The 26486-nt window shown below is 44.5% G+C and overlaps 1 protein-coding gene across 1 annotated transcript in view; it reads left to right on the plus strand.

Moving 5' to 3' along the window:
- USP9X (ubiquitin specific peptidase 9 X-linked) overlaps positions 1-26486 on the plus strand; it is a 377318-nt gene that overhangs the window by 103005 nt on the left and 247827 nt on the right. The window contains exons 5-8 of the mRNA XM_030202341.1: positions 2679-2791; positions 14211-14429; positions 22448-22563; positions 23025-23276. Of these exons, the coding sequence (XP_030058201.1) occupies positions 2679-2791; positions 14211-14429; positions 22448-22563; positions 23025-23276 (700 nt within the window). The remainder of the gene's footprint in view (positions 1-2678; positions 2792-14210; positions 14430-22447; positions 22564-23024; positions 23277-26486) is intronic.

Below are 26486 nucleotides of genomic sequence, written 5' to 3' on the forward strand. Positions count from 1 at the left end.
TTTCCCAGTATGGCACTACTTATGTACTTATGTACTTATGAACCTTTTCTAATTCCACTATGTCTTTCTTTCTTTTTCTTTATTTTTTTGAGATATGGTGACCAGAATTGCACATAGTACTCAAGGTGAGGTAGCATCATGAAGCTGTACAGAGGCAGTGGAGGGATTTTATGTTGCTGTTACTGAAGTTGCTCCAGAATTTGAATATATGTTTGTTTTGTTGTATGACAAATAAGAGATCTGAGACTGATATGTTGCATACAGCTTTTTAATATGGGGTGAGCAAATTCATACTAAACTTATAATTAAACAATGAAATATTTAGGTGTGCTTTGTTCATTGTGAGTTTTAGTGTTCGGTGTGTCACATTCAAGAGCATTGTCAGGTGTGTCACTACAGAATAAAGATTGGGAACTATTGCTCTAGGGTGTATGCCATCCCATCCAGGTGATTTACTAGTCTCTAATTTGTTGATTTGGTTGGGTACATCTTCTAGGTTCACTGAGAGATCTTTCAGTTTCTGAGCGTAGTCACCTTGAAATTCATTTCTGGTACAGGTAGATCTCTTATATCTTCAGTAAAGGCTGAAGCAAATAATTAATTCAGTCTCTGCCATGGCCTTGTCCTTCCCGAGTGCCCCTTTTACTCCTTGGTAATCCAACAGGTCCACAAATTCCCTCAGACTTTCTGCTTCTGATACATGCGAAAAAGTTATTACTATGAAGTTTTGCCTCTGTGGCAAGCTTCACTTCACATTATCTTTTAGCCTTCTTTATCAGTGCTTTGTATCTAACTTGCCAGTGCTTATGTTGCTTCTTTCTTCATTTGGATCTTTTTTCCATTTTTTAAAGGATGTTCTTTTGGCATTAATAGCCTCTTTCACTTCTCCCTTTAACCATGCTGGCTGTCATTTGCTCTTCTTTCTACCTTTATTAATACGTGGATTACATCTGGTCTGGGCTTCCAAGATGGTATTTTTAAGCAACGTCAATTCCTGATTTAAAGTCCTAACCTTAGTGGTGGATTCTTTTAGCTTTTCTTTTCTTTTTTTTTTTTTTTTTTTTTTTTTTTTTAACCATTTTCCTTATTTTATCATAGTTTCCCTTGTGAAAATTAAATGCTGCTACAGTAGATTCCCTTAGTGACTTTACTCCAGTTAAGTTAAATTTTATTACATTATAATCACTGTTTTCCAGTGAACCCAACACTGTTACTTCTCATACTAATGCCCAGATTATCAAAAGTCCTGCACTGTTCTAAACAGTGCTCTGAAAATAGCACTGGAACAGTGTGGGGCTTTACTGCTCCTATGATCAGAGATAACACAGAGGCTAGAGGTCCGTGGAACCACAGACCCCCCCCCCCCTCTGAAAAAGGAAAGCCTTGGTGGCCTTAGTGCTCCCACTGAACCCTCACCCCAAGCCAGCAACGTGGAGGCTGGACGTCCGGTGGACCTCCAGACTCCCCCCTCCCAACAAGTTCACTAACCCCCCCCCCTTACACCCCCCCCCCCAAAAGAAAAGCCCTGGTGGCCCAGTGGGCTGCAAATCAAGCCACCCCCCCCCCCCCCCAACCTGATGGTCTAGAGGCCTTCTTCCCTGCACTTCCTCATACTATTGTTTGAGGAGGAAGTAGTACACTCCGTCCTCTTCAGCGCCGCTTTGAAAATGGAGGCTCCCTGCCCAGTGCATCTTGGGATGTGCTAAGTGGGTCTTCATACCATATAAGGGAGTTTCTCCCTTATATGGTGTGAAGCCCCACCCAGATGTTCCAATTTTTAGTTTTCAACTCGCACAAAATGCCCCCGATACAAAATAATAAAATGTGTTTTGGATAAACACCAGAAAAGCACCACTTCTTGGTACTGTCTCATTCCCCTTAGTTGGGCTTGGCTTGGCTTGTTCACTCCATACAATTTTTGTGCCTTTTTTGTTCTGACAATGCCTATGTGGCAGAAACATACATATTTGATTCCACTGGAGAAAATACCCAGGAAGAGAACGCAAAGAACCCGTAATTTAATGGAAAATTCCTTAGCGTCCCTTCGGACAGGCCCAGTGAGTGACCGATGGGTTGTGCACGCCTTCTAGCAGGTGGAGACTGAGAATTCTGACTCATGAGAGAGAGCCAATAAGAGCCCTTGCCCTGGTTAGAAAGAACCAGTATCCTCAGTCTCCAGCAGGTGGAAGGTAGTGAGCCCTTTTCAGTCTCTCAATTATTACAAAAAAACAAATTGTAGTTAGATTTTCTTTCTTTCCTTCTGTGCACTGGTTTCTTAATCAAATTTGATTCATAAACACCAATGAATAGAAGCCATAATAATATTTGAAATGGTATAAATGATGAAAAGTGGGTGTTACATTTTAGAAATATATGAACTGTTGCATACTTCAGAGTAAAGAAATCTTGTAACATTAAAGCAATCTGTATTCTAGCTGATTTAATACCTAGCGTAAGGTGTTCATTGCGTGGCTCAGTATGCAACTCCACACATCAAACTCCTGCATAATGTTCTACTTTTGAATAATTATATTGACGTATAACTATATTTAGAAGAAATTTGTCCAAAATTCAAACTCAAGACTTAATTTTGAAGTATAGATTTTGTGAGTAAATGTTTGATAGGGTTTTTAGCCCGCCTTTCTTTAAATTGACACGAATTATTTTTTCATGTATAGGCCTTGATATTAAAAGTGAAGCATGCCAGAGATTTTTTCGAGATGGACTAACGATATCTTTTACAAAGATTCTTACGGATGAGGCAGTCAGTGGCTGGAAGTTTGAGATTCATGTAAGTATAGGCTTGTGGTACTAATTATTTCATGCAATCTTTATCAGTAATCCAAACCCAATAATACATGTGTTATTTCTATGTAAATACATACCCAGACACACACTTATTGGACTTTCATACCATTCAACACCGCATAACTGTGTGAATCATATAATCATCTGTCCTTACAACATAGTGATACTTCAAACAGTTCATACTAGGGATATTTCTCCTTTCCTCAGGCCTGAACGGCATGCTATCTCTGTAGACAATTCCTCCTTCCTTAGCGTCTTGACCAGAACCTTGGACTATGCCTGTCAGCCAGCAGATGTGGAGATAGAGATTTTAGAATTCTGGGCTTGATCCTATTAGGACTCTGTGCAGACTCAGATATTCAGTATTTCTTTGTCTCCAGCAGATGGTAAAGGGTGACCATTCAGCTTTTGAACTGATTTGCTGTGGATGCTCCTGGGTTTGCTGGTGTATCCCAGTTGAGGTATCCCCTAATTAGTCTTCAGCTCTGGGAAAAGAATTTTGCCCAATGGCAGTTTTAAAGTGGATCTGAGGGGCTCTCTTAAAGGTAAATTTGAAGTGTGGATGCTCCAGATAAGTTTTTATTTCTGTTTTGTATTGGGAGGAAAATCTTTTGGGTGGCTACTCCCGAGGGAGCTCGGGTTCTGAGCTTTCAAGCTTGATGGAGATTGTGAAAACCCTTTGAGGGCATTTATCTGTACCTTTAAACTGGGTAGGGTATTCCCGAGGGGGTGTCTCCTGTTCAGCTGCCTTAATACTGGTTGTGGTTGGTGTAGCCTCGAGTGTATTCCATGGCATCTAACTTTGAGTTGTTTATGCCACAGCAGTGGGCTTAAGTGATGCTACTGCTGGCATATCTGAGGTAGTTTCCATTTGAGTTCCAGCAGAGATTCTGGAGGGGCATGTTGGATACAGTTGCTGTAGTTGGTTTGCCATCTCCAAGGGGTGTCAGAGATAATAGAGCTGTATTATTCCTTGAACCTGCAGTGGGCTTACATTGATTTGTTCCAGGGGAGGTGGAGTCTCAAAAGTGTGTTCTCAGACAGTGGGACCAGAGCTGGTTAGGCTTCTGCACTGGGCTTGATATCTGATACAACCCGGTGCCTGAGGTGAGCTCTGGATAAATTGTCAAATCCCTGGTGAGCAGCTGGGCACAGTTAGTGTCCTGTAGTTCTGTTTTTCTTATGAGTGTGTATGTTTTAAAAGAAGCCTCTAGAGCCAGTCACACCTCTCACTTCATTGGTGAGAATGTTTTCTGTAACCAGCCTATATTCATTCACAGTTCATGAAGTGGAGTGCAGGAAAGGTCACCATCTTTGTTCTTTTAAGTAGTGGAAATACCTGAGCTTTTGAGCTCTAGCTACGGACTCTAGTTTATCTTTCCATTCCTTTCAGGCCACTTACGTAACAGCACTCTCTTTGTTTACTTTCCTTCTCCAAGCTGATTACAGGAAGTTGTCTTTTTGGGTTTGCTTGAAGGTTAAAAACAAAAATTATATATTATCTCTCCAGGTGGTTTCCCTATGACAGCATGGCTGAATGGGGGGATGTTTATATTTAATCACTCTTGATATACCACACAATTTAAAACAGATCAAGGCAGTGTACACAAAATAGGGAAGAAAGGAACTCCAAATGTCAGATGAGAAAAAGCACATCCACCCAGAATCCAGTCATTTAGGTAATAGCTAGAAGCTAGTGAAGCAGGTGCACTTAGTGTCCTAGGCACCACTGTCCAGCAAAACATCAAATGTGGCCAAAAATAAAACAGAGGGTTCTAGAGGTTATTTGCGATAGGGTTCGCCTTAGAGTTTGCTCGTCCTTTGTCAGACACTTTCATGGAGTCTCCCAGCCGTTCTCTGCTCAAAACCAGGGCTGTCAGGGACATTCTACGCAGACTTCTCGACCTTCAGGCTATTTGTCCAGTTCCTTTGTCAGAGCAGCGTCTAGGACGATACTCCATAAACTTTCTGGTTCCCAAGCAAGAGGATTCCTTCAGGCCAATTTTCGATCTCCAGGATGTCAATTGAGCCCTCAGAGTGCCCTTGTTTCGTATGGAGACTTTGCGGTCGGTCATTGTGGCGGTTGAGACCGGGGAGTTTCTGACATCGCTCGACCTCACAGAAACCTACTTGCATATCCCTACTTGACCGGCACACCAAGGTTTCCTTCAGTTTGCGGTGCTCGGCCAGCATTTTCATTTTTAGGCTCTTCCCTTCGGGCTTGTGACTGCTCCTCGGACGTTTACCAAAGTCATCGTCATAGTAGCTGCAGCACTCAGAATGGAAGGCATTCTAGTCCATCCTTATTTAGACGATTGGTTGATCAGAGCAAAGTTTTACCAGGAGAGCGTTCAGGTGACAGCTCGAGTAGTAGACTTCTTGAAGTCCATAGGTTGGGTAGTCAGTGCACAAAAGATCAGTCTGCAGCCATCTCGGTCATTGGAGTACCTGGGAATCTGTTTTGACACGTTGCAGGGCCGTGGTGTTCTTCCGCCGACTCGTGTCCTCAAACTGCAGTCTGATTCATTTATTGCAGTCACCGAGGCCAGCGGCCAAGGATTATCTTCAGGTCCTGGGTTCCATGGTGGCGTCGATTGAGGCAGTGCCCTGGGCTAGGGCTCACATGAGGCCACTTCAGAGGTCGCTTCTTTGTGGTCGTCCCAGAAGGACTCGCTACATCAGAAATTGTCACTTCCGGCTCAGGTGAAGAGCAGCCTACATTGGTGGCTGCAAGATGCTAGTATGACCAAGGGAATGCCTCTGGATCAGCCCAACTGAAGGGTGGTTACGACAGATGCCAGTCTCCAGGGATGGGGAGCTCACTGTCAGGGACAGTATGCTCAAGGCATGTGGTCTCCTCAGGAGAGATCTTGTTCAATAAATCTATTAGAGACCAGGGCAGTTAGATTAGTAATCCAGACCTTTGTCCATCTGTTAAGGGGCGAGGCAGTCCGCGTGATGTCAGAAAATGCCACCGTGGTGGCTTACATCAATCGGCAAGGAGGAACGAGGAGTCTGCAGTCGGAGCAAGAAGCGTCACAGCTGTTAGTGGTCGGAGGTGCATCTGATGGCGCTGTCAGCGGCTCTTGTGGCAAGAGTTCAAAATGTTCAGGTAGACTTTCTCAGTCGAAACATGCTAGATCCCGGGGAGTGGGCTCTAAGCGATGTGGCGTATCGGGCGGTGGTGAACCGTTGGGGGGGTTCCCCAAGATGGACCTGTTTGCTCCCTGGCCGACCGGTCTTCTTTATGCCTTTCCTCTCTGGCCATTGATAGGGCATCTACTTCAGAGAGTCGAGATGCACAGGGGCAGTCTGATCTTGGTGGCGCTGGATTGGCCCTCAGACCATGGTACGCCGATCTTCAGCAGCTTCTAGTAGAGGATCCATTCAAGCTCCCGGTCAGGCAGGATCTTTTGGCTCAGCTTCGCTCTTGTCGGTGTTCTACCTCTTTGAATTATGTTCGGACCTGGAGGATTTTTGAGGCCTGGTGTGAGGAGCTCGGGATAGCTCTCTTTCATGCATCCGTCTTGCAGATTTTGGATTTTCTGCAGCGTGTTTGACAAAGGCCTTGTTTTGGCTTCTCTTAAAGTGCAGATTGCAGCTCTATCGTTTTCAAGGTCGTGTTCAAGGAAGATTGCTGGCTATCCACCTGGATGTGTTCCGTTTTTAAAGAGGGGTTAACCTCCTGTGTCCTCTGTCTCGCTGTTCTTTTCCCCGCTGGGATCTTAATTTGGTACTCTCGGTTCTTACCAAGCCTCCCTTTGAGCCTTTATCTTCTTGTACTTTGAAGGACTTAACCCTGAAGGCATTGTTTTTAGTGGCTATTGCCTCAGCTAGGAGATTTTCGGAGTTGCAGGCTTTTTCGTGTAGGTCTCCGTTTTTGGAATTCAGCTTGGATCGAGTGTTTTAAGACCAGTTCCTTCTTTTCTGCCCAAGGTATTGACTCATTTTCTTTCATCTCAACCGGTGGTGTTGCCTATTCTAGGTTCTTTTTCCAGGTCAGTGGAGCAGCGTCTCTTGAAGCGTTTGGATGTCAAAAGAGTTCTGAAGCATTATGTCAAGTCTACGGAGGAGATTTGTCAGTCCGATCGTTTGTTTTATTCTCATCGGAGGTTCACGCATAGGGTTTATGGCTTCTGAGCCCACTATTTTTCGTTGGCTTAAGGAAATTATTGCATCAGCTTACCTTTCTGGGAAAGCTATTCCAGAAGGAGTTAAGGCTCACTCTACCAGAGGTCAGGCTACTTCTTGGGCAGAGCGTTGTCTGGTGCCTCCGGAGGACATTTGTATGGCGGCGACTTGGTCTTCTTTGCATTCCTTTTCAAAGCACTATCGATTGTACCTCCTGAGTCATCAGCATGTTGTTTTCGGGGCACACGTTTTGACGGCGGGGCTGTTAGGGTCCCTCCCATAATCTTACTGCTTTGTTACTTCCCATCAGTCACATTCTGGGCCGGTCTGGAGGGACGCTAATGAAGGAGAAATTAGACCTTACCTGCTAATTTGCTTTCCTTTAGTCCCTCCGGACTGGCCCAGATCCCTCCCTTTAGGTATTCTGTGTCTTCAAGAGTTAAGTGATATTGCTTTCTTGGGAGCTGTGTTGCTAGTTTCTGGTTTCATTGTTTAAAAAAAAAAAATCCCCCACAAATTCTATGGTTCAATATGTAACCTTTTGTGCATGATATGCAGGGGCATGTCATTGGTCACATTATTGTTGGTGGCACACACCCTGTGTTGACAATGAGTCGGTGGCTGCTCAGGCTTTCATATGCACAGACCATTTACGTATTGTTTTACTTCCTTCTGCTTTGGTACTTTGTTACTTTCTCTTTCTCTTGTTGCCAAGGGCTCTTATTGGCTCTCTCTAGAGTTACAGTTTTTTTCCTCAGTCTCCACCTGCTGGAAGGTGTGCACAACTCATCAGTCACATTCTGGGCAAGGTTGCCAGGTAGGCGATTTTCCCACCCAATTGGGCGGTTTTCCACGACCCGCGGCGGGAAATTTCTGCCCGCCGCAGGTTGCGGTTTTTTGGGCTTCTTTTTTTTTGAGCCGGGCGGGTTTTTTCTCACCGCTGGCTGCGGTTTTTCGCCCCACGGGGGGCGTGGTTAGTGACGTAGGGGGTGGGGCTGTTGATGTAGGGGGAAGGGTGTTGACGGGGCGGGGCTGTTGACGTAGGGGGAGGGGTGTTGATGTCAGGGGGGGGGCATGGTTTGGGGCTGGAAAATTTTATTACATCTGGCAACACTGATTCTGGGCTGGTCCGGAGGGACTAAAGGAAAGCAAATAAGCAGGTAAGGTCTAATTTCTCCTTTGCTCAGTTGTCACCCTCTTAATTTCAGTGCACCCAGCTAGATCAGTACTCACATGGCATAAGTAAAGGTTTAGTGATTTTTTTTTTTTTTTAAGTCATCAGGTTTCGGCACCTTTTTTGACACTAAGAGGCATATTTTCAAAGCACTTAGACTTACAAAGTTACATGGTAAACTATAGAAATTTGTAAGTCTATATTTATATTTTTGTTACATTTGTACCCCGCGCTTTCCCACTCATGGCAGGCTCAATGCGGCTTACATATTGTATACAGGTACTTATTTGTACCTGGGGCAATGGAGGGTTAAGTGACTTGCCCAGAGTCACAAGGAGCTGCCTGTGCCTGAAGTGGGAATCAAACTCAGTTCCTCAGTTCCCCAGGACCAAAGTCCACCACCCTAACCACTAGGCCACTCCTCCACTCCACTAAATATGTTGAATATGAGCCTCTATGTCACTTGGTAATTTTCAGACTGGTGCATAAAAAGTTCTATATTTTACCATGTAACTTTGTAAGTCTTGTGTTTTGAAAATATGCCTCTTAGGTCCCTTTTTACTAAGCAACGTTACAGCACGTTAACCATGTATGTGCCTACATTATCCATGTAGGCACCTAAATGGTTGGCACTTGCTAAGTTTAGGCGCGCTAAAACCACTAACGCACCTTAGTAAACAAGGCCCTTAGTAAGAATATAGGATGTGGTTTGACGAACCGAAAGCTGAAATATTAAGTATCAAAGCAGAAATACACACAGTACTGGAGGGAAACCAAGCCAATATTAACATCATCAGTCGCAGATTGGAAAAGGCAGAAGAGAAGGTGAAAGAATAGGGACAAGATATAATAGGACTACAGTAACACTGTAATAAGCTGACAAGCATGAAAGAAGAAATCCTCCTAAAAAATTATGGTTTTTATAAATCTTCAATTAAGAGTGCGAGGAATACCTGAAGCAGTGCAGGATGGCAGAAGCATGAGGCTACCAGGTACTTCTTAGCCAGGATCAGGTGACCCTCAGGGGGAGGAATGCTGGCTTCGGCCTAACCCCTGGTAAGCCTTTTCTTGGTTGAGAGGTGCCCAGCTCTCCCACCGGTTGCCTTCTCAGGTGCCGTGGAGGACTTGCAGCTCATCTGCATATCCTCGGAGCCTTCGCCAGAGTGACTCCCAGGTCCGTTCCGATCCTCTCGGGGCCTCTAATAAGTTCTGGGAGAAGAGGATATTTCTCTGGTAAGTGAACAAATTTTGCTTGTGCTTTCGGAACTTGAAGATTGGGGTTTAAAGGAGGAACTGTAAGTTAGTGATAGGCTGATATCCTTAATACTTTAGCAAGTTTTAAATTACGGAAAAACTAAAAAAACACTAAGATGGAGTCAGCAGTCCAGCAGCGAGAGGGGTGCTATCCAGTCTTTTGCATTGAGTGTCACATGTATGATTATCTCCCAATTGGTGAGGTGTCATATGTGTGTGCCCGATGCAAAGAGCTCCTAGCTCTCAGAGAACATGTCCGTTCTCTTGAGGCTAGAGTAGCAGACTTGATGGAGCTGAGGGAGACAGAGAGGTACATAGAGGAGACCTACAGGGATGTTGTAGAGAAGTCCCACCTCCAGTCAGGTAGCCCCTGTGCTACCTTGGAGGAGGGAGGTCTCCTAGAAGGAGAGCATCACCCTGGTGAAGTAGGAAGTACTCCTGTAGCCAGGACCTGCCCACCAGGGGATGTATTATCCTTTCGCACCGAGGATATATCTCCAAATGTTGCCCGGGAGGGAAAGGTTAGGACAGCTGTTGTACTTGGTGATTCGATCATTAGGCATATAGATAGCTGGGTGGCTGGTGGACGTGAGGATCGCCTGGTGGACTTGCCTGCCTGGTGCGAAGGTGGCGGACCTCACGCGTCACCTAGATAGGATTTTATATAGTGCTGGGGAGGAGACGGCTGTCTTGGTACATGTGGGTACTAATGACATAGGAAAATGTGGGAGAGAGGTTCTGGAAGCAAAATTTAGGCTCTTAGGTAGAAAGCTGAAATCCAGATCCTCCAGGGTAGCATTTTCTGAAATGCTACCTGTGCCACGCGCAGGGCCCAAGAGACAGGCAGAGCTCCAGAGTCTCAATGCGTGGATGAGACGATGGTGCAGGGAGGAGGGCTTTAGATTTGTTAGGAACTGGGCAACATTCTGGGTAAGGGGGAGCCTATTCCGAAAGGATGGGCTCCATCTTAACCAGAGTGGGACCAGGCTGCTGGCATCGGCGTTTAAGAAGGAGATAGAGCAGCTTTTAAACTAGAAATGGGGGGAAGGCCGACAGTCGCTCAAAAGAGCATGGTTCGGGATAAGGTATCTTTCAAAGATATCACCATAACAGGGAAGATAGAGTATCCTGATAGTGAGGTTGCAAAAGAGATTGTAGTAGATCGGGTATCTTTAAATAACAATAAAAATCAGACAAAAGATTGCCAATTAATACTGTCAAGTACTAAGCATGATGTACTTAGGAACAACAAACATAGTTTGAAATGTCTATATGCGAATGCCAGGAGCCTAAGAAATAAGATGGGGGAGTTGGAATATATTGCACTAAATGAAAAATTAGATATAATAGGCATCTCTGAGACCTGGTGGAAGGAGGATAACCAGTGGGACACTGTCATACCGGGGTACAAATTATATCGTAGTGATAGGGTGAATCGGATTGGTGGAGGGGTAGCATTGTATATTAACGAGAGCCTTGAATCAAATAGATTGAAAATTCTGCAGGAAACAAAACACTCCTTGGAATCACTGTGGATTGAAATTCCATGTGCAAAGGGGAAAAGGATAGTGATAGGAGTGTACTACCGTCCGCCTGGCCAGGACGAACAGACGGATGCGGAAATGTTAAAGGAAATCAGGGACGCAAACAAACTGGGCAACACAATAATAATGGGGGATTTCAATTACCCGCATATAGACTGGGTTAATGTAACATCTGTACACGCAAGGGACATAGGATTTCTTGATGAAATCAAGGACAGCTTCATGGAACAGCTAGTTCAGGAGCCGACAAGAGAAGGAAAAATACTAGACTTAGTCCTTAGTGGTGCTCATGATCTAGTGCAGGGGGTAACGATACGAGGGCCGCTTGATAACAGTGATCATAATATGATCGGTTTTGATATTGGCATTGAAGGAAGTGAAACTAGGAAATCAAGTACGCTAGCGTTTAACTATAGAAAAGGTGATTACGACAAAATGAGAAAAATGGTGAAAAAAAGACTGAAAGGAGCAGCTCGCAGAGTAAAAAACTTGCATCAGGCGTGGATGCTGTTTAAAAACACCATCCTGGAGGTTCAGGACAAATATATTCCACGTATTAGAAAAAAGGGAAAAAAGACTAAACGTCAGCCGGCGTGGCTAAACAGTAAGATAAAGGAAATCATTAGAGCCAAAAAACAATCCTTCAGAAGTGGAGAAGAGAACCAACTGAAAGTAACAGGATAGATCATAAGGAATGCCAAGCCAAATGCAAAGCGGAGATAAGGAGGGCAAAAAAGGACTTTGAGAAGAAATTAGCGTTGGAAGCAAAAATACATAGTAAAAATTTTTTTAGATACATTAAAAGCAGGAAACCGGCCAAAGAGTCGGTTGGGCCGCTGGACGAAAATGGTGTTAAAGGGGCGATCAAGGAGGACAAAGCCGTAGCGGAGAAATTAAATGAATTCTTTGCTTCGGTCTTCACCGAGGAGGATTTGGGGGGGACACCGGTGCCGGAAAGAATATTTGAAGCGGGGGAGTCGGAGAAACTAAACAAATTCTCTGTAACCTTGGAGGATGTAATGGGTCAGTTCAGCAAGCTGAACAGTAGTAAATCACCGGGACCTGATGGTATTCATCCCAGAGTATTAATAGAACTAAAAATGAACTTGCGGAGCTACTGTTAGAAATATGCAATCTGTCCCTAAAATCGAGTGTAGTACCGGAAGACTGGAGGGTAGCCAATGTTACTCCGATTTTTAAGAAGGGTTCCAGAGGAGATCCGGGAAATTATAGACCGGTGAGTCTGACGTCGGTGCCGGGGAAGATGGTGGAGGCTATTATTAAGAATAAAATTGCAGAGCATATACAAAAACATGGACTGATGAGACAAAGTCAGCACGGATTTAGTGAAGGGAAGTCTTGCCTCACCAATCTAATGCATTTTTTTGAGGGGGTAAGCAAACATGTGGACAATGGGGAGCCGGTTGATATTGTATATCTGGATTTTCAGAAGGCGTTTGACAAAGTGCCGCACGAAAGACTCCTGAAGAAATTGCAGAGTCATGGAATCGGAGGTAGGGTATTATTATGGATTAAGAACTGGTTGAAGATAGGAAGCAGAGAGTAGGATTGCGTGGCCAGTATTCTCAGTGGAGGAGGGTAGTTAGTGGGGTCCCGCAGGGGTCTGTGCTGGGTCCGTTGCTTTTTAATGTATTTATAAATGACCTAGAGATGGGAATAACTAGTGAGGTAATTAAATTCGCCGATGACACAATTATTCAGGGTCGTCAAGTCGCAGGAGGAATGTGAACGATTACAGGAGGACCTTGCGAGACTGGGAGAATGGGCGTGCAAGTGGCAGATGAAGTTCAATGTTGACAAGTGCAAAGTGATGCATGTGGGTAAGAGGAACCCGAATTATAGCTACGTCTTGCAAGGTTCCGCGTTAGGAGTTACGGATCAAGAAAGGGATCTGGGTGTCGTCGTCGATGATACGCTGAAACCTTCTGCTCAGTGTGCTGCTGCGGCTAGGAAAGCGAATAGAATGTTGGGTGTTATTAGGAAGGGTATGGAGTCCAGGTGTGCGGATGTTATAATGCCGTTGTATCGCTCCATGGTGCGACCGCACCTGGAGTATTGTGTTCAGTACTGGTCTCCGTATCTCAAAAAAGATATAGTAGAATTGGAAAAGGTACAGCGAAGGGCGACGAAAATGATAGTGGGGATGGGACGACTTTCCTATGAAGAGAGGCTGAGAAGGCTAGGGCTTTTCAGCTTGGAGAAGAGACGGCTGAGGGGAGATATGATAGAAGTGTATAAAATAATGAGTGGAATGGATCGGGTGGATGTGAAGCGACTGTTCACGCTATCCAAAAATACTAGGACTAGAGGGCATGAGTTGAAGCTACAGTGTGGTAAATTTAAAACGAATCGGAGAAAATTTTTCTTCACCCAACGTGTAATTAGACTCTGGAATTCGTTGCCGGAGAACGTGGTACGGGCGGTTAGCTTGACGGAGTTTAAAAAGGGGTTAGATAGATTCCTAAAGGACAAGTCCATAGACCGCTATTAAATGGACTTGGAAAAATTCCTCATTTTTAGGTATAACTTGTCTGGAATGTTTTTACGTTTGGGGAGCGTGCCAGGTGCCCTTGACCTGGATTGGCCACTGTCGGTGACAGGATGCTGGGCTAGATGGACCTTTGGTCTTTCCCAGTATGGCACTACTTATGTACTTATGTACTTATGTAAAATGCAGTGTGTGCCATGAATGCCTCCTAGCTACTGAGATGAACACTGAGCTGTGTAAGATTGAACTTGAGCTAGCCCAACAAGTCCTCTGCCCTAGAGACAGCAATAGGAGGAGATCATTGCATGTTTCCTCCACTTTCCTATTAAAGGAAAAAATTTTGCAAGCTGCTATGCAAGTTGGCCATATTGAGTGGGAAGGAAGCTGTGTCTGCAGACATATTGCCTACTACATTGGGCAAGAAGAAAGAAATTAAAGATATAACTAAGTATCTCAGAGAGGACAATGTGGTTATGCCTGTTTGAACTAGCCTTCAGTGCTGGGCAAGAAAGTTTGCTGGCTGGAGAGGAGCTTCACTCAGCCACCTTTTAATTTGCTGATATCGCTTTCTTCTCTGTCTGAGATGTAACACCTTCACAAAAACTGCAGTTTGAGTATGTATCTATCAGTTTGTGTTCAAATATTTTTCTAACTGGGGTCATAGACTAATTTCATCATCAGATAAAAATTGTCGTTTGGGGGAACTGATGTCATTTATTTGTGCTGAGAATTTATTTCTTGTAATTTATGTACATGTTTCTAAACACAGCTTTGTTTTCCTTCTAAACAGAGGTGTATAATCAACAACACGCACCGACTAGTGGAACTGTGTGTAGCCAAACTTTCCCAAGATTGGTTTCCTCTTCTTGAGCTTCTTGCTATGGCCTTAAATCCTCATTGCAAATTTCATATCTACAATGGTACTCGCCCATCAGAGACCGTTCCTGCAGGGGTGCAGCTGGGTGAAGATGAACTTTATGCCCGCCTTCCAGATCCACGATCACCAAAAGTGAGTCTTTGATGTAATTTTGAATTGGAAATTATCTTAGGAGCATGGCAGTTTGATACTTGTATAGCCACTACTTGACCCTTTATTTAAATCAGTGGTTTTCAACCTTTTTCATCTCACAGCACTATTTAAAGAACATACCGCTGAAATCTAACCCATATCCGCCTATCTTCTAAGATCCATTCCATCCCCACCTATCCCTGCAAGTAATCATCTCCATCCCCACCTGTACTTGTAATCTTCAGAAGTAGTTATTTCATTTAATTATGCTACTGGAATACATTAGAGCACCGCTATACCTGCTACTGGGAAACTGGAACAAGGTGGATTGTTAAGGATTCCTACACAGGCACCACATGCCAGCAGAATCTTTTACCTCAGTTGGAGATGCAGAACCTGATCACCTGATACAAAATAGGGAGCCACAGAATGCATGCAAAGAAAAACTGAAAGCAAAGATAGAGGACTCTGCATGTCGTGCAGCACCGGAGACATAGAAAGAAATGCAGTGCAAAATAAAGCCAACACATGTACATGCTCAACACCAACATAATTCAGTCACTAAACTGAAAATAAAATAATTTTTCCTACCTTTGTAGTCTGGTGATATTATTCCAGTCATCTTGTTCCCAATCTTTGGTTCTACTTTACTCTGTCTGTGCTCTTAACTTCATTTGGTATTTCTTTTTTCACCTCCTGCCCTATGTCTATCTGGCACTGATTTTTCATGTTCATCTTTCTTGTTTCTGTGCCGCCTCCTCAAATCTATCTTGTTTCTTTTCTCTCTACCTTTCATGTGCAGCCTGTCTCCCCTCTTCCCGTTCCTTTATGTGCAACATTTCACTCATTTTCCTCTGTGGTATTCTGTCTTCCTCCCCACCCCTGTTCCCTTCCGTAGGTCCAATATCTTTCTTATCTTCCACTCCTCTGGCTTCTCGCTCCTGTCCACTGCGATTCTACAATTTTGCAGTTATCAGCAGCATTAGAACAGGTCTTCCTCTAGCTGTCCGGAGGCTTTCCCTCTGCTGCACCCCTCCCACTTGGCAAAAGGAAGTTGCATCAGAAGGAAGGACCCTGGGGCTGGCTGGAGGAAGGCCTGTTTTAATAACTACTGGCATCTGCAAAGTTTGTAGAATTGTGGCGGAGAAGAGAGAGACCCAAGGGGTGAGAGGAGGAAGATAGTGAGAAGACGCCAGTTACCTGGAGGGGATGCCATTGGATTCCATGGCACATTGGTTGAAAAATGCTGATTTAAATGAATTGCAATTTTTGAGTTACCAGCTAGCACCCACAATCATAAACATATTTTTAACTTCATTTTCTCCAAGGACAAGTAGGATAGCTGACTCTGACAACATAGGTGGCATCATCGATGGAGCCAGGGTGTGAAAGCTGCTTCAGCTTAGTATATCTAGAAGCTTTGAATCACTTCACCACACATGTGCACAACTTCCCTCCTGTTGCATTTGTTGTATAGGGCCATCTCATTCTGTTTTTCTCTGGAGGCAATCAGACTCGTGCCACCAGAGCTCGCCTTAATACTTTTCTCTCTTCTTTTTTTGTTATAAATTGCATTTTGTAAGTTTTCTCATGTCTTGTCACTTTCATGTGGTCCTTTTTTTCTTTCCTTTTAGCGTCTTAGGTTTACCTGTTGAGTTCCTGCCAAAATTAGAGGTCCTTACTTAAATGTATCCTGAAGTTAAACATGAATTCATACTTCCCAGTTAATACATTTGAATGTTTTCTTTGATCTGTTACTAGTACAGTATAAGGGTAGTGATTGAAATATCTTGTTGTTGAAAAAAAGCAATTCCTTAGCGTTAGCAGCAGATGAATCCAGAGACTAGTGGGTTGTGTCCATCTACCAGGAGGTGGAGATAGAGAGCACCAAACTGAAGTGCTATATGAGACGACATGCTCGAGCCCAGTCAGTATTCTCTATCTCCAGCAGGTGGATGGACGTCTCCCAGTCTTCTGACTTTTGGCTGCTGGCTTCTGTTCTGGCAGTAGTTCAGTGTAGCCTTTAGGGGGTATACCTGATCTCTCCCCCACTCTATTCCTCTCTCTTGCCTTTCCTGCTTTCTCCTTCCCCATTAACAACAAAAAAAGTGCCTTGCAGGGTTTGCAGTCAATGTTCAGTTCCTGTCTGTATCACTGGCTAGGATGGGAGGTGTCGCAAGACTTTGGGCGCAAGAGAGAGTGGAAGGTTTTATTGCTTCATTGAGCCTGCATCAGCAAGTGCTGAATGAGGTCCCCCCCCCCCCTTGCAGCTTCATTTGTTAAAAAAACAAACAAAAAAACGGCATGGCTGCAGAATTAGTTAAGCGCTGCTTCCTCTGTAGTAAGTCGAGAGCAGCTTTGGGTCAGTGCCAGGGTGGTTGTATTGACTCACAGGGCTGGAATTGGCAGTTTCCTGCGCATCTGAGGCCTGAGAGGAGTCTTTGGCTGAGGGGCACTTCGCGCCAGTGGCCATCTTGCAGTGTGAGTTGGAGACTAATGGATATTTGCTGAAGCAATCTGGCCAGGCTACCAGTGCTACTGGTTTTGGGGGCTTCTTTGGATCAAACTTCGCTGAGCACTGCGCCACTACTTGCTGTGGACCCTGCCCCAAAGAGGCAATGACATGCCTCCATTTCTGAAGGGGGATCCCTGGCCCTCTATCTCCGTTATCAGAGGCAGGTTTTTCCGGGATCCAGTCTGCCATGCAGGAACACTTGGAGTTGGAAGACGGTGAGCTGCCACAGGAGGAAATCGATGATCCCGTGGCAGTGAGGGTTTTCCAAAAGGAGGAACTTCCTCCTTTTATTCAAGGCTCTGCAGCAGGCTCTAAATATTGAATCCTTGGACCCCCTCCACTCCTGCAATTACTCACCCTAAGATGGCCAGCACTCGAAAACCGCCTAGATCTTTTCCAGTGCATGAAGCTATGCACAAGATCATATCTGATTAGTTGGAGACACCTACTGCCTCATTGCAGGTGGCCAAGGCTATGGGTAGGCTTATCCTTTAGGCTCGGTGCTGGATAAGATTCGGCTGCCTAAAGTGGGATGCCTTGGTGACAGTGGTCACCAAGAAGACCACCCTTCCGGTAGGGGGGGGAGTGACCCAAAAGAATATCTACATAGAAAGCTGAAGTGCCTCTTTTTGCAAGCGGCTATCTGTAGCTCTTATGCTGCTCGGGCATTCCTTAGTTGGGTACAGCAGTTTGCTGATGACCTTCAGGCCTTCAAGGTTTCTATGCCTTGTCAATTGCCAGATGTGGAATTGGGGCTGGCATGTCTAGCGGATTTGTTGTATGATTTGATACCCGCTTCAGCTAAGCAAATGTCTGTGGCAGTCACCACAAGGCGATTGTTATGGCTGCATCACTGGGCAGCAGACTTCGCTTCTAAGCAGAGTCTAGTGAAGTTGCCTTTCAAGGGCAAACTCTTGTTTGGGGAGGACCTGGAGAAATTGGTTAAGGATCTGGGCTATTCCAAGTCTCCGCACTTACCTGAGGAAAAGGCTAAGCCCTCCCCTTGGTCCATTTCCATGTGTTTCTGGTTCTGGGACACACGGCGGTATCGACCGGGGCTGTCAGCTAAGGCCCTGCAATTGCGCTATTCCAGTAAACAGTCCTTTTGGACTGATAAGCAGGCCTCAGTGTCCACAACCTGGCCTTCTTCCAGTTCCCATCCTGCTCAATGATGGGGCATGGGATCTGTCCTCGGCTCTGATTGGGGGGGGGGGGGGCGACTGTCCCTGTTTCTCAATGAGTGACCCACATTACTACGAATCAGTGGGTCCTAGACATTATTCGAGATGGTTGCAAGTTGGATTTTGCAGTTCCCATTGCAGATTTTTTCTTGGAATTCCCGTGTGGCAACTTGGGAAAGCGAGCAGTGATTTGTTCCACCCTCTGGAATTTGCTGGAGTTGGGAGCCGTTGTTCTGGTTCCTCTGGAAGAGCAGAGAACGTGCCGTTACTCTATTTACTTTGTGGTGCCCAAACACAAATGGGATGCCTTCCAAGCGGTTCTTGACCTCATAAGAGTCAACAAGTTTCTAAAGGTACAGCACTTTAGGATGGAGACTGAGGTCTGTTCTATTGGCAGTACAGTCCAGCAAGTTTCTCACATCCTTGGATCTCAAGGAAGCATGTTTCACATTCTCATATGGCCTCCGCATTGAAAGTTTCTTCGGTTTGCCTTGCTTGGGAGGTACTTTCAGTTCCAGACACTACCGTTTGGGCTGGCCATGGCTTCTCGCTCATTCTTCAAAGTCATGGTGGTAGTAGCTGCCTTCTTAGGGATGAACACGGATGCCCTGTTTCCATATCGCGATGATTGGCTCATACGGGCTTTGTTGGCCCAGGAGAGTGGTCAGGCAACTTCTCACATCATCTCGGTGTTACAGTTGGGATGGACCATCAATTTTCTGAAGAGCTAGCTAGTACCCACTTATGCTGTGGAGTATTTGGGTGTTCAGTTTTGACACGGCACAGAGCAGAGTGTTCTTGGCAGAACACCGGTGTGTCAAGTTACAGGCGCAGATTTGGGTTCTGCTTCAGTCAACCTGTCCTCATGTATGGGATTACGTTCAGACATTGGGGTCAATGGCGACAACCTTGGACGTTGTACCATGGGCTTGAGCACGCATGCATCTGTAGCAGCAGACTCTCTTGAGCCGTTGGTCCCTGATGTCCCAAGATTAAGATTTATTGCTGTGCTGGACAGGCACAGCCCGCCAGAGCATGCAGTGGTGGTTGCAGAAGTCCTGTATGGTGCGGTCTCCCGCTATCGACCTCCCCTTGTGGATAGTCGTCATGATGGATGCGAGCCTCTCAGGGTGGGGGTATCCTTTTCTGGGCGTTTGGTCCTCGGAGGTGGCGCAATGGTCAATCAGTCAGCTTGAGCTTCTAGTGGTCTGGTTGGCTCTACTTGAGTTTTTCACTCTCTAATGATGGACAAGACAAGCCAGTTGGGGTTCTCTCTGACAACATGGCAGTAGTAGCCTACATCAGCCATCCAGATGGCACACACAGTGCGACTCTGGCACACAAAGCTAAGCTGCTGCTCCGGCACACAAAGCTAAGCTGCTGCTCCAGTGGGCGGAAGCACATCTTCAGCTACTATCAGCAGCACATATATCTGGAGATCAGAATGTCCAGGCAGATTATCTGAGCAGGCATGGCATTAGACCAGTGAGAATGGGAGCTGGTGGAGTTGGTGTTTTGCCTGATCACCTGTAAGTGGTGAACACCAGCCATGGATCTTATGGCAACTCAGTGGAATTCCAAGGCTCCTTGATTATTCAGCAGAAAAAGGGAGTACAGTGTGCAGGGCATCAATGTGCTTATCCAGCCCTGGCCAGTGGACGTTCATGTTCTCTCCTTGGCTGGTGATAGGGTTCTCCTCAGAGTTCTGAGGCATCTGGGTTGGATGATTCTCGTAACACCGGATAGACCGCATCAACCTTGGTATGCAGATCTCTTTCAATTGAAAGTGGATAAGCCGTTTCCACTGCCCCTGCTTCCCGACCTGCTAATTCAAGGTCTGGTTCAAATGGAGGATCCCTTCCGCTTTGGTCTTATGGCCTGGCTCTTGAGCGGGCAAAGCTAAGAAAGAAAGGGTGTTCTCCAGAGGTGATGGCTACTCTTCGTCAAGAGAACAAGTGCTATACTTCCATGGCTTATGCGCAGATTTGGCAGTCCTGGTGTGCGAATAGAGTGATCTCCCTATTCAGGCATCTCTTCTGCACTTTTTGGCTTTTCTGCAGGATGGCCTGAAGTGCGTGTGGTCTTGCTTACAGTTGTTTGCGTGTTCAGGTTGCGACTCTGGCTTGTTATAGAGGCCATCTGCTTCATTCCTCAGTAGCCTCCCACCCGGATGTTCTTCGTTTCTTGAAGGGAGTGAGTCGCCTTAGCCTCTGGTACATTCCCTCTGTCTGCAGTGGAATCTTAATTTGACCCTGCGGGTCCTACAAAGAGCACCCTTTGAGCCATTGTGGCATGCTTTCTTAAAAGATCTCACACTGAAGGCTGTTTTCCTTGTCACCATCTCTTCGGTGCGCCGGGTTTCAGAACTTGAGGCATTGACATGTTGAGAGCCTTTTCTCCGTTTCTCATCGGAAGGGATTACAGTGCAAACAGTTCCTTCTTTTCTTCCTAAGATAGTGTACTCCTTTCACTTAAATTAGCCGTGGTTTTTGCCAGCCTTTTCGGAAGAGGCTTGCTCTCAGGATTTTCATTCTCTTCATCTTCTAGATGTTCGCCAGGTTCTTTGTCGCTGTTTGGAAGCGACTAATAAGCTCTGTCGATCAGATCATTTGTTTGTTCTCGCAGATCCCCGCAAGGGCGAGGCAGCATCGAAGGCAACTATGTCCGCAGGATCAAGGAAGCAATTGCTTCAGCTTACTTACTGGAAGGTAAGGCTGTTCCGGACCATTTTCAAGCACATGCTACTTGGGCAGTCACATCTTCTTGGGCAGAGGCACATCTACTGTCCTTGGAGGCCATTTGCTGGGTGGCGACATGGTCGTTGGTCTATACTTTGGGCATTATTGTTTGGATGTCGGTCCTTTCTGCGGGAGCTTCAGGTTCCCAACCTACTTGAGGACTACGTTGCTTCATCCCACTAGTCTCTGGATTTATCTGCTGCTGATGCTAAGGAATGAAAAACTATGTCTTGCATGATTTTCTTTCCTTTAGTTGCAGCAGATGAATCCAGAGGCCCTCTCTTTTCTGTTTGAGTTTTTCCTGCTTGACAGGGGTTGCTCATTGTAGATTTTTGTGGTTGTTGCAGAGTTACATCAGGGAGTTCTGTGATCAGCTGTTGATCTCTTCTCATGGGGAAGGAGAAATGTTACTCTATTGCTCTTTTCTTCTGCTGTTTCCTTCTGTTTTGTGATGCGAATACCGACTGGACCAGGAGCATGATGTCCCATATAGCACTTCAGTTCGGTGTTCTCTATCTCCACCTACTTGTAGATGGACACAACCCACTAGTCTCTGGATTCATCTGCTGCGGCTAAAGGAAATAGAATTATCAGGTAAGACAATTCTTTGTTAACTGTAGACATATTTCCTTTCCTTCACGCCAGAAGCCCACAGAATAAGTTTTATATTTTATATTTTTAGAGAGAGACAGAGATCTCAGCCATCTGTTCACTTTTTTTACACTGTAATGATGATGGTTGCCATTTAAGTAGAGATCACATTTGATCTAAAGGAGCTGAAGGAGAACTAACAGTTTCTCATGTGGTGCCATGTCTCTGCTCACTGGTGTGTGCCAGTGACATCTTCCCACCATTTTCTCTCTCAGCCCCTCTTACCTTGCCATCGGCATCCTCTAGTCCCAGAGCCCTTTCTCCTCCTAGAAGCACATGATCCTGCTTGAGAGTCCACCCCCAATAAACAGGCCCATCCCCTTGTCACTCTTCCCTTCCATACTAATCTTCCTACTCTGATCTCCCATTCACCTTACTTGGAGGCTATGGGGTCCAGAGTTGCACAGGCTGACAGGTTAGTATGTCTCCATTCTTTCTGTGTCGTTTGGGTAGGTGCCACAGGACAGGAGCTGGCTATCTGCATGCATTATATTTTCCACTTCAAGTCCTGCCATTACTGTATCTCCTGTGCATTGGAAAATTCTGCACCTGTGTTATGTATGTATTTTATTTATTTGGGTTTTGCTCACACCTTTTTCAGTAGTAGCTCACAGTGAGTTACATTCAGGTCCCATTGTCCTGTTCCTCAAATCTTAATCTTCTGTTGCTGATTATAGAGCACATTGTTGGTGCTGGTATTCGATGCATTCAGAATGTGGTGCTGGATGTTGTCTGTGGGACATCCTTGAACAGGTTGCTGGCTTCCTTTCCTGTTGCTTAGATTCATCCCATGTTCTCTCACCTCCCCCAAAAGAAGTAGCCTTTGGGGACTTCTAGTGGGTCTAATGTCTCTGCTTCTATAACTTTGTTTTATATTATTATTACTGTTAGTGAAGTATTTACTGGTGTGTGGTTTTGTTTTTGTTTTTTTAGGGTTGGCTTGTAGATCTCATCAACAAATTCGGCACGTTAAATGGGTTTCAGATCCTGCACGATCGCTTTATGAGTGGGTCAGCACTGAATGTTCAAATAATAGCAGCACTCATCAAGTATGATCTTAACTATTTTTCTGATTTAGTACCTTTTAAGTGTCTTTATATACTAAAGTAACAGTCTGTTCTATCATTGTCCTGTTCCTCAAATCTTAGAATGCCTAGAATACTTGATGTATATTAAAGCTCCAGATTTCTAATCGGATTGATTGTTTTCTAAAATATGTAAAGAGATCCTGTGCCACCAGATTTGTACGCTAGACTGAAGGCCATGGAAAGTCTTTCCAGATTGTCTTGATGATTTTTGCTGTTGGCACAAAATTAGTTACCACCAAATGGTAAATGCTGGATTATGCCTTTACTGTATAAGGTCTTATTTTATTACCATTATTCTAGATAGTGGTCTGCTAATGGTCATTTACCTAGTTACCTGAAAATAGTACATTATATAGAAGCATAAAGGACTAAAGTGATATGTGTGATAACAATAATGTCCTTTTCTGTTTGCTCATTTGCAGACCATTTGGCCAGTGCTATGATTTCTTAACGCTGCACACGGTGAAGAAGTATTTCCTTCCAATTATAGAAATGGTTCCACAGTTCCTAGAGAATTTAACTGATGATGAACTGAAAAAAGAAGCAAAGAATGAAGCCAAAAATGATGCTCTTTCTATGATAATCAAATCTCTGAAGAACTTAGCTTCCAGAGTCCCAGGGCAAGAAGAAACTGTTAAGAACTTAGAAATATTCAGATTAAAAATGATTCTTAGGTAAGATGTTTGTTTTCTTAAGAGCTCAATGTTTATCATAATTCAGCACTGCAGGAAAAAAAAACAATAACAATGCACACAATACAATATACACTAACAGAACAGTACATTCAATTAAGGAATTATCAGACACCATTAAGAAATTATTCACTGTGGTATCAGTCCAGAATAACTACAGCTAGTTACAATTACCAGGCAGGAAGGAAACAGTGGAAGTAGACAGACTAAAAAAAAAAAAGCCAGCTTATCAAGTAATTAGAAGTGTGAAGACCAGCACTTCCCAAACTGGGGTCACATAACCTACGTTTGAGGTCACAACATAGGTAGGCTCTTCATAGGTGTATTGGAGAAACATAAACCAAAGAAGGCGAACCACCCTCCATGAAGCCAAAAGAAATAAAGAGTAGAGATGGACCATGGTTTTCCAACAAAGGGGAAGAGTCACTAGAGGCAAAATGTCAAAAATATTTCTCTGAGGACAAGCAGGCCATGTCATACATATGGGTAACGTTATCCATGTCAGTCCATGCAAAACGCTTCTATAGCGTATAAGTACATAAGTATTGCCATACTGGGACAGATCGAAGGTCCATCAAGCCCAGCATCCTGTTTCCAACAGTGGCCAATCCAGGTCACAAGTACCTGGTAAGATCCCAAAACGATACAATACGTTTTATGCTGCTTATTCTAGAAATAAGCAGTGTGTTTTCCCCAAGTCCTTTTTAATTATTATTAAAAAGGACTTGGGGAAAATACACTGCTTATGTCTATGGACTTTTTCTTTAGGAAGCCATTCAGACCTTTTTTTTAAACCCCGCTAAGCTATCTTCTTTTACTACATTGGCAGCGAATTCCAGAGTTTAATTACGTGTTGAGTGAAGAAATATTTTCTCCAATTTGTTTTAAATTTACCACTTAGTAGCTTCATTGCATGCCCCTAGACCGCGCACCAGCACATGTGCGATTGCCTTCCCACCTGCTGCGAGAGCGTAGGTTCAGCAGTCTCTCTTTATCTTCTGTGAGGATAGAACACACTGTTGGCGGCTCCTCCTCACATTGTCTGGGTATGTTGCTGCTTTTTTTTAATTTTAAGAAGTTTTTATTGAAAGTTTAAAAACAATAACAAGCATATGCAAGAATTGCAGAACAAATGCGAGCTGTATACATGTTCTTAAGCATACAACCGTAATCCCCAAGATCGTTCTACAAGTACAGCTCATCGTTAACACATTATGTACTTATAACATTTTGAAAGATTTTATCTTACCCCATCTTCAAACAAAACCCTCCCACATGCCCCCTCCAGAAAAAACCCAGCCCCACCTACCCACCCGCCCACACCACAGACCCCCCAGCCTCCCCCCCCCCCCCCAATAAACAGGATCTCCAAACTCACCTAACAAGAACAGCTCTGCAGAAATGTGTCCCATATTGCTTCTCATTTAACGGTGTAACATCGTATTGCCTAAAGCCGCTCCGTTTCACAGATATACCAAAGTTTATTGAGCCATTTTGTCAAAGGGGGTACCCTGGGATCCTTCCAGTGCGCAGCCAAAATCACTCTGGCCGCAGACATAGCATGTCTAACCAGCAGAGCTTGAGTTTTAGAAAGACCCCTGGGCTTCACTGGAAACAAAAAAATACTTGGGGGACCACGGTATAGGCTTGGCCAGCCATCTCTGAATTCTAGAACTAACAGCTTTCCAAAAAGCCTGTGCCTTAACACATGTCGACCAAATATGACCCAGTGTACCTCTCTGTCCACACCCCCTCCAATATAGAGGGGAAGTGGTTGGAAACATTTGATGTAACTGAACTGGAGTGAGGTACCACTGGTACAAGACTTTGACAGCATTTTGTTTAACAGGGACGGAAATAGACACCTTTATTATATTATTCTCAATAAGATTCCAGTCATCTCCCAGCTCCAATCTTATCCAAACAAGACTGAAGGCCTGAAAGGTCTGGGTGGGAGGGGCACTGTGGGAAGACCCAACAAGATATCATCCACATTGATATGAAATTTCACAGACATAGATTGGATGAGTGACACTAGGGGACTCAGGAATATGTTGACGAGAATCAGAGAGGGAAGACCCCTGAGGGACACCGCAAGGCAGAGGGATAGGTGAAGAAGAGGAGTGGATGAGCCGAACAGAGAAATGATGATCCCTGAAGAAGGATGAAAACCAGGCTGAGATTGCACCAGAGATCCCCAAGATGGGGATAAGAAGGGAATGACTGACCAAATCAAAAACCAAACTGAGGTCCAGATATAGAAGAAGAGTGCGTTTGCCTCTGTCAAGAGCTGAATGTAGATCGCTCTGAAGGGCAGCAAGAGTGGCCCATCGAAACTCAGACTGGAAGGGGTGGAGCACATACAGAGAATCTAAATGCTGATTGAGTTGAGTGAGTACCACCCATTCAGCTAGCTTTGAAAGAAATGGCAATTAGAAATAGGCCTATAAGTAAAGATCTGGCAGAGTTCTTTCTTAATAATTCTTCTACCATGTATGTACGCACTTGAATGTAAAACCATGTGCAACTTTGTAGACCGGAAATGGCAAGCGCCACTACGGCAAATGTAAGCCACATTGAGCCTGCAAATAGGTGGAAAAACGTGGGATACAAATGCTACAAATAAAATAAATAAAAATAATAATCTTAACCAAAGCCGATTTCCAGGCAGCTGGAACAGAACCAGAAGTCAGGCTATTAGTGACCATAGAAAAAACTAAGGGGAACAAACGAAGAGAGTTAATGTGGATGGAACCAAGTCAAGCAAGCAAGTAGCCTTATGGACAAAGGAGAACAGCTCCTTGAGGGCAATGAGAGAAGGAAGCTGGAAATGAGACCGGATACCAGGAATGGGGGAAGCGAGAGGAGAAGGCTGCAGGAACAGATGTTTGAATCTCTGAGAGCTTTAGAATATAAATAAAGACGGTTTACTTTTTATAAGGTTTGCCTCTTGTTTCTACCACATTGGATTTGGTGGACTGCTTGCCTTTTTTGCTTTCTCACATATATTTATTTATGTTTTTGAATAGATGTGAGAAAGCAAAAAAGGCAAGCAGTCTACCAAATCCACCAAATATATATAATACTCTAAATGTACTGAACACAAAGAAATGTCAGGTATAAAAAAAAATAACCAAATTCAGAAAACACTAACAAATGAGGTAATTAAGATATATAGAATATAAACATAAA

Source organism: Microcaecilia unicolor, chromosome 4 (genome assembly GCF_901765095.1).
Source record: "Microcaecilia unicolor chromosome 4, aMicUni1.1, whole genome shotgun sequence".
NCBI lineage: Eukaryota > Metazoa > Chordata > Amphibia > Gymnophiona > Siphonopidae > Microcaecilia > Microcaecilia unicolor.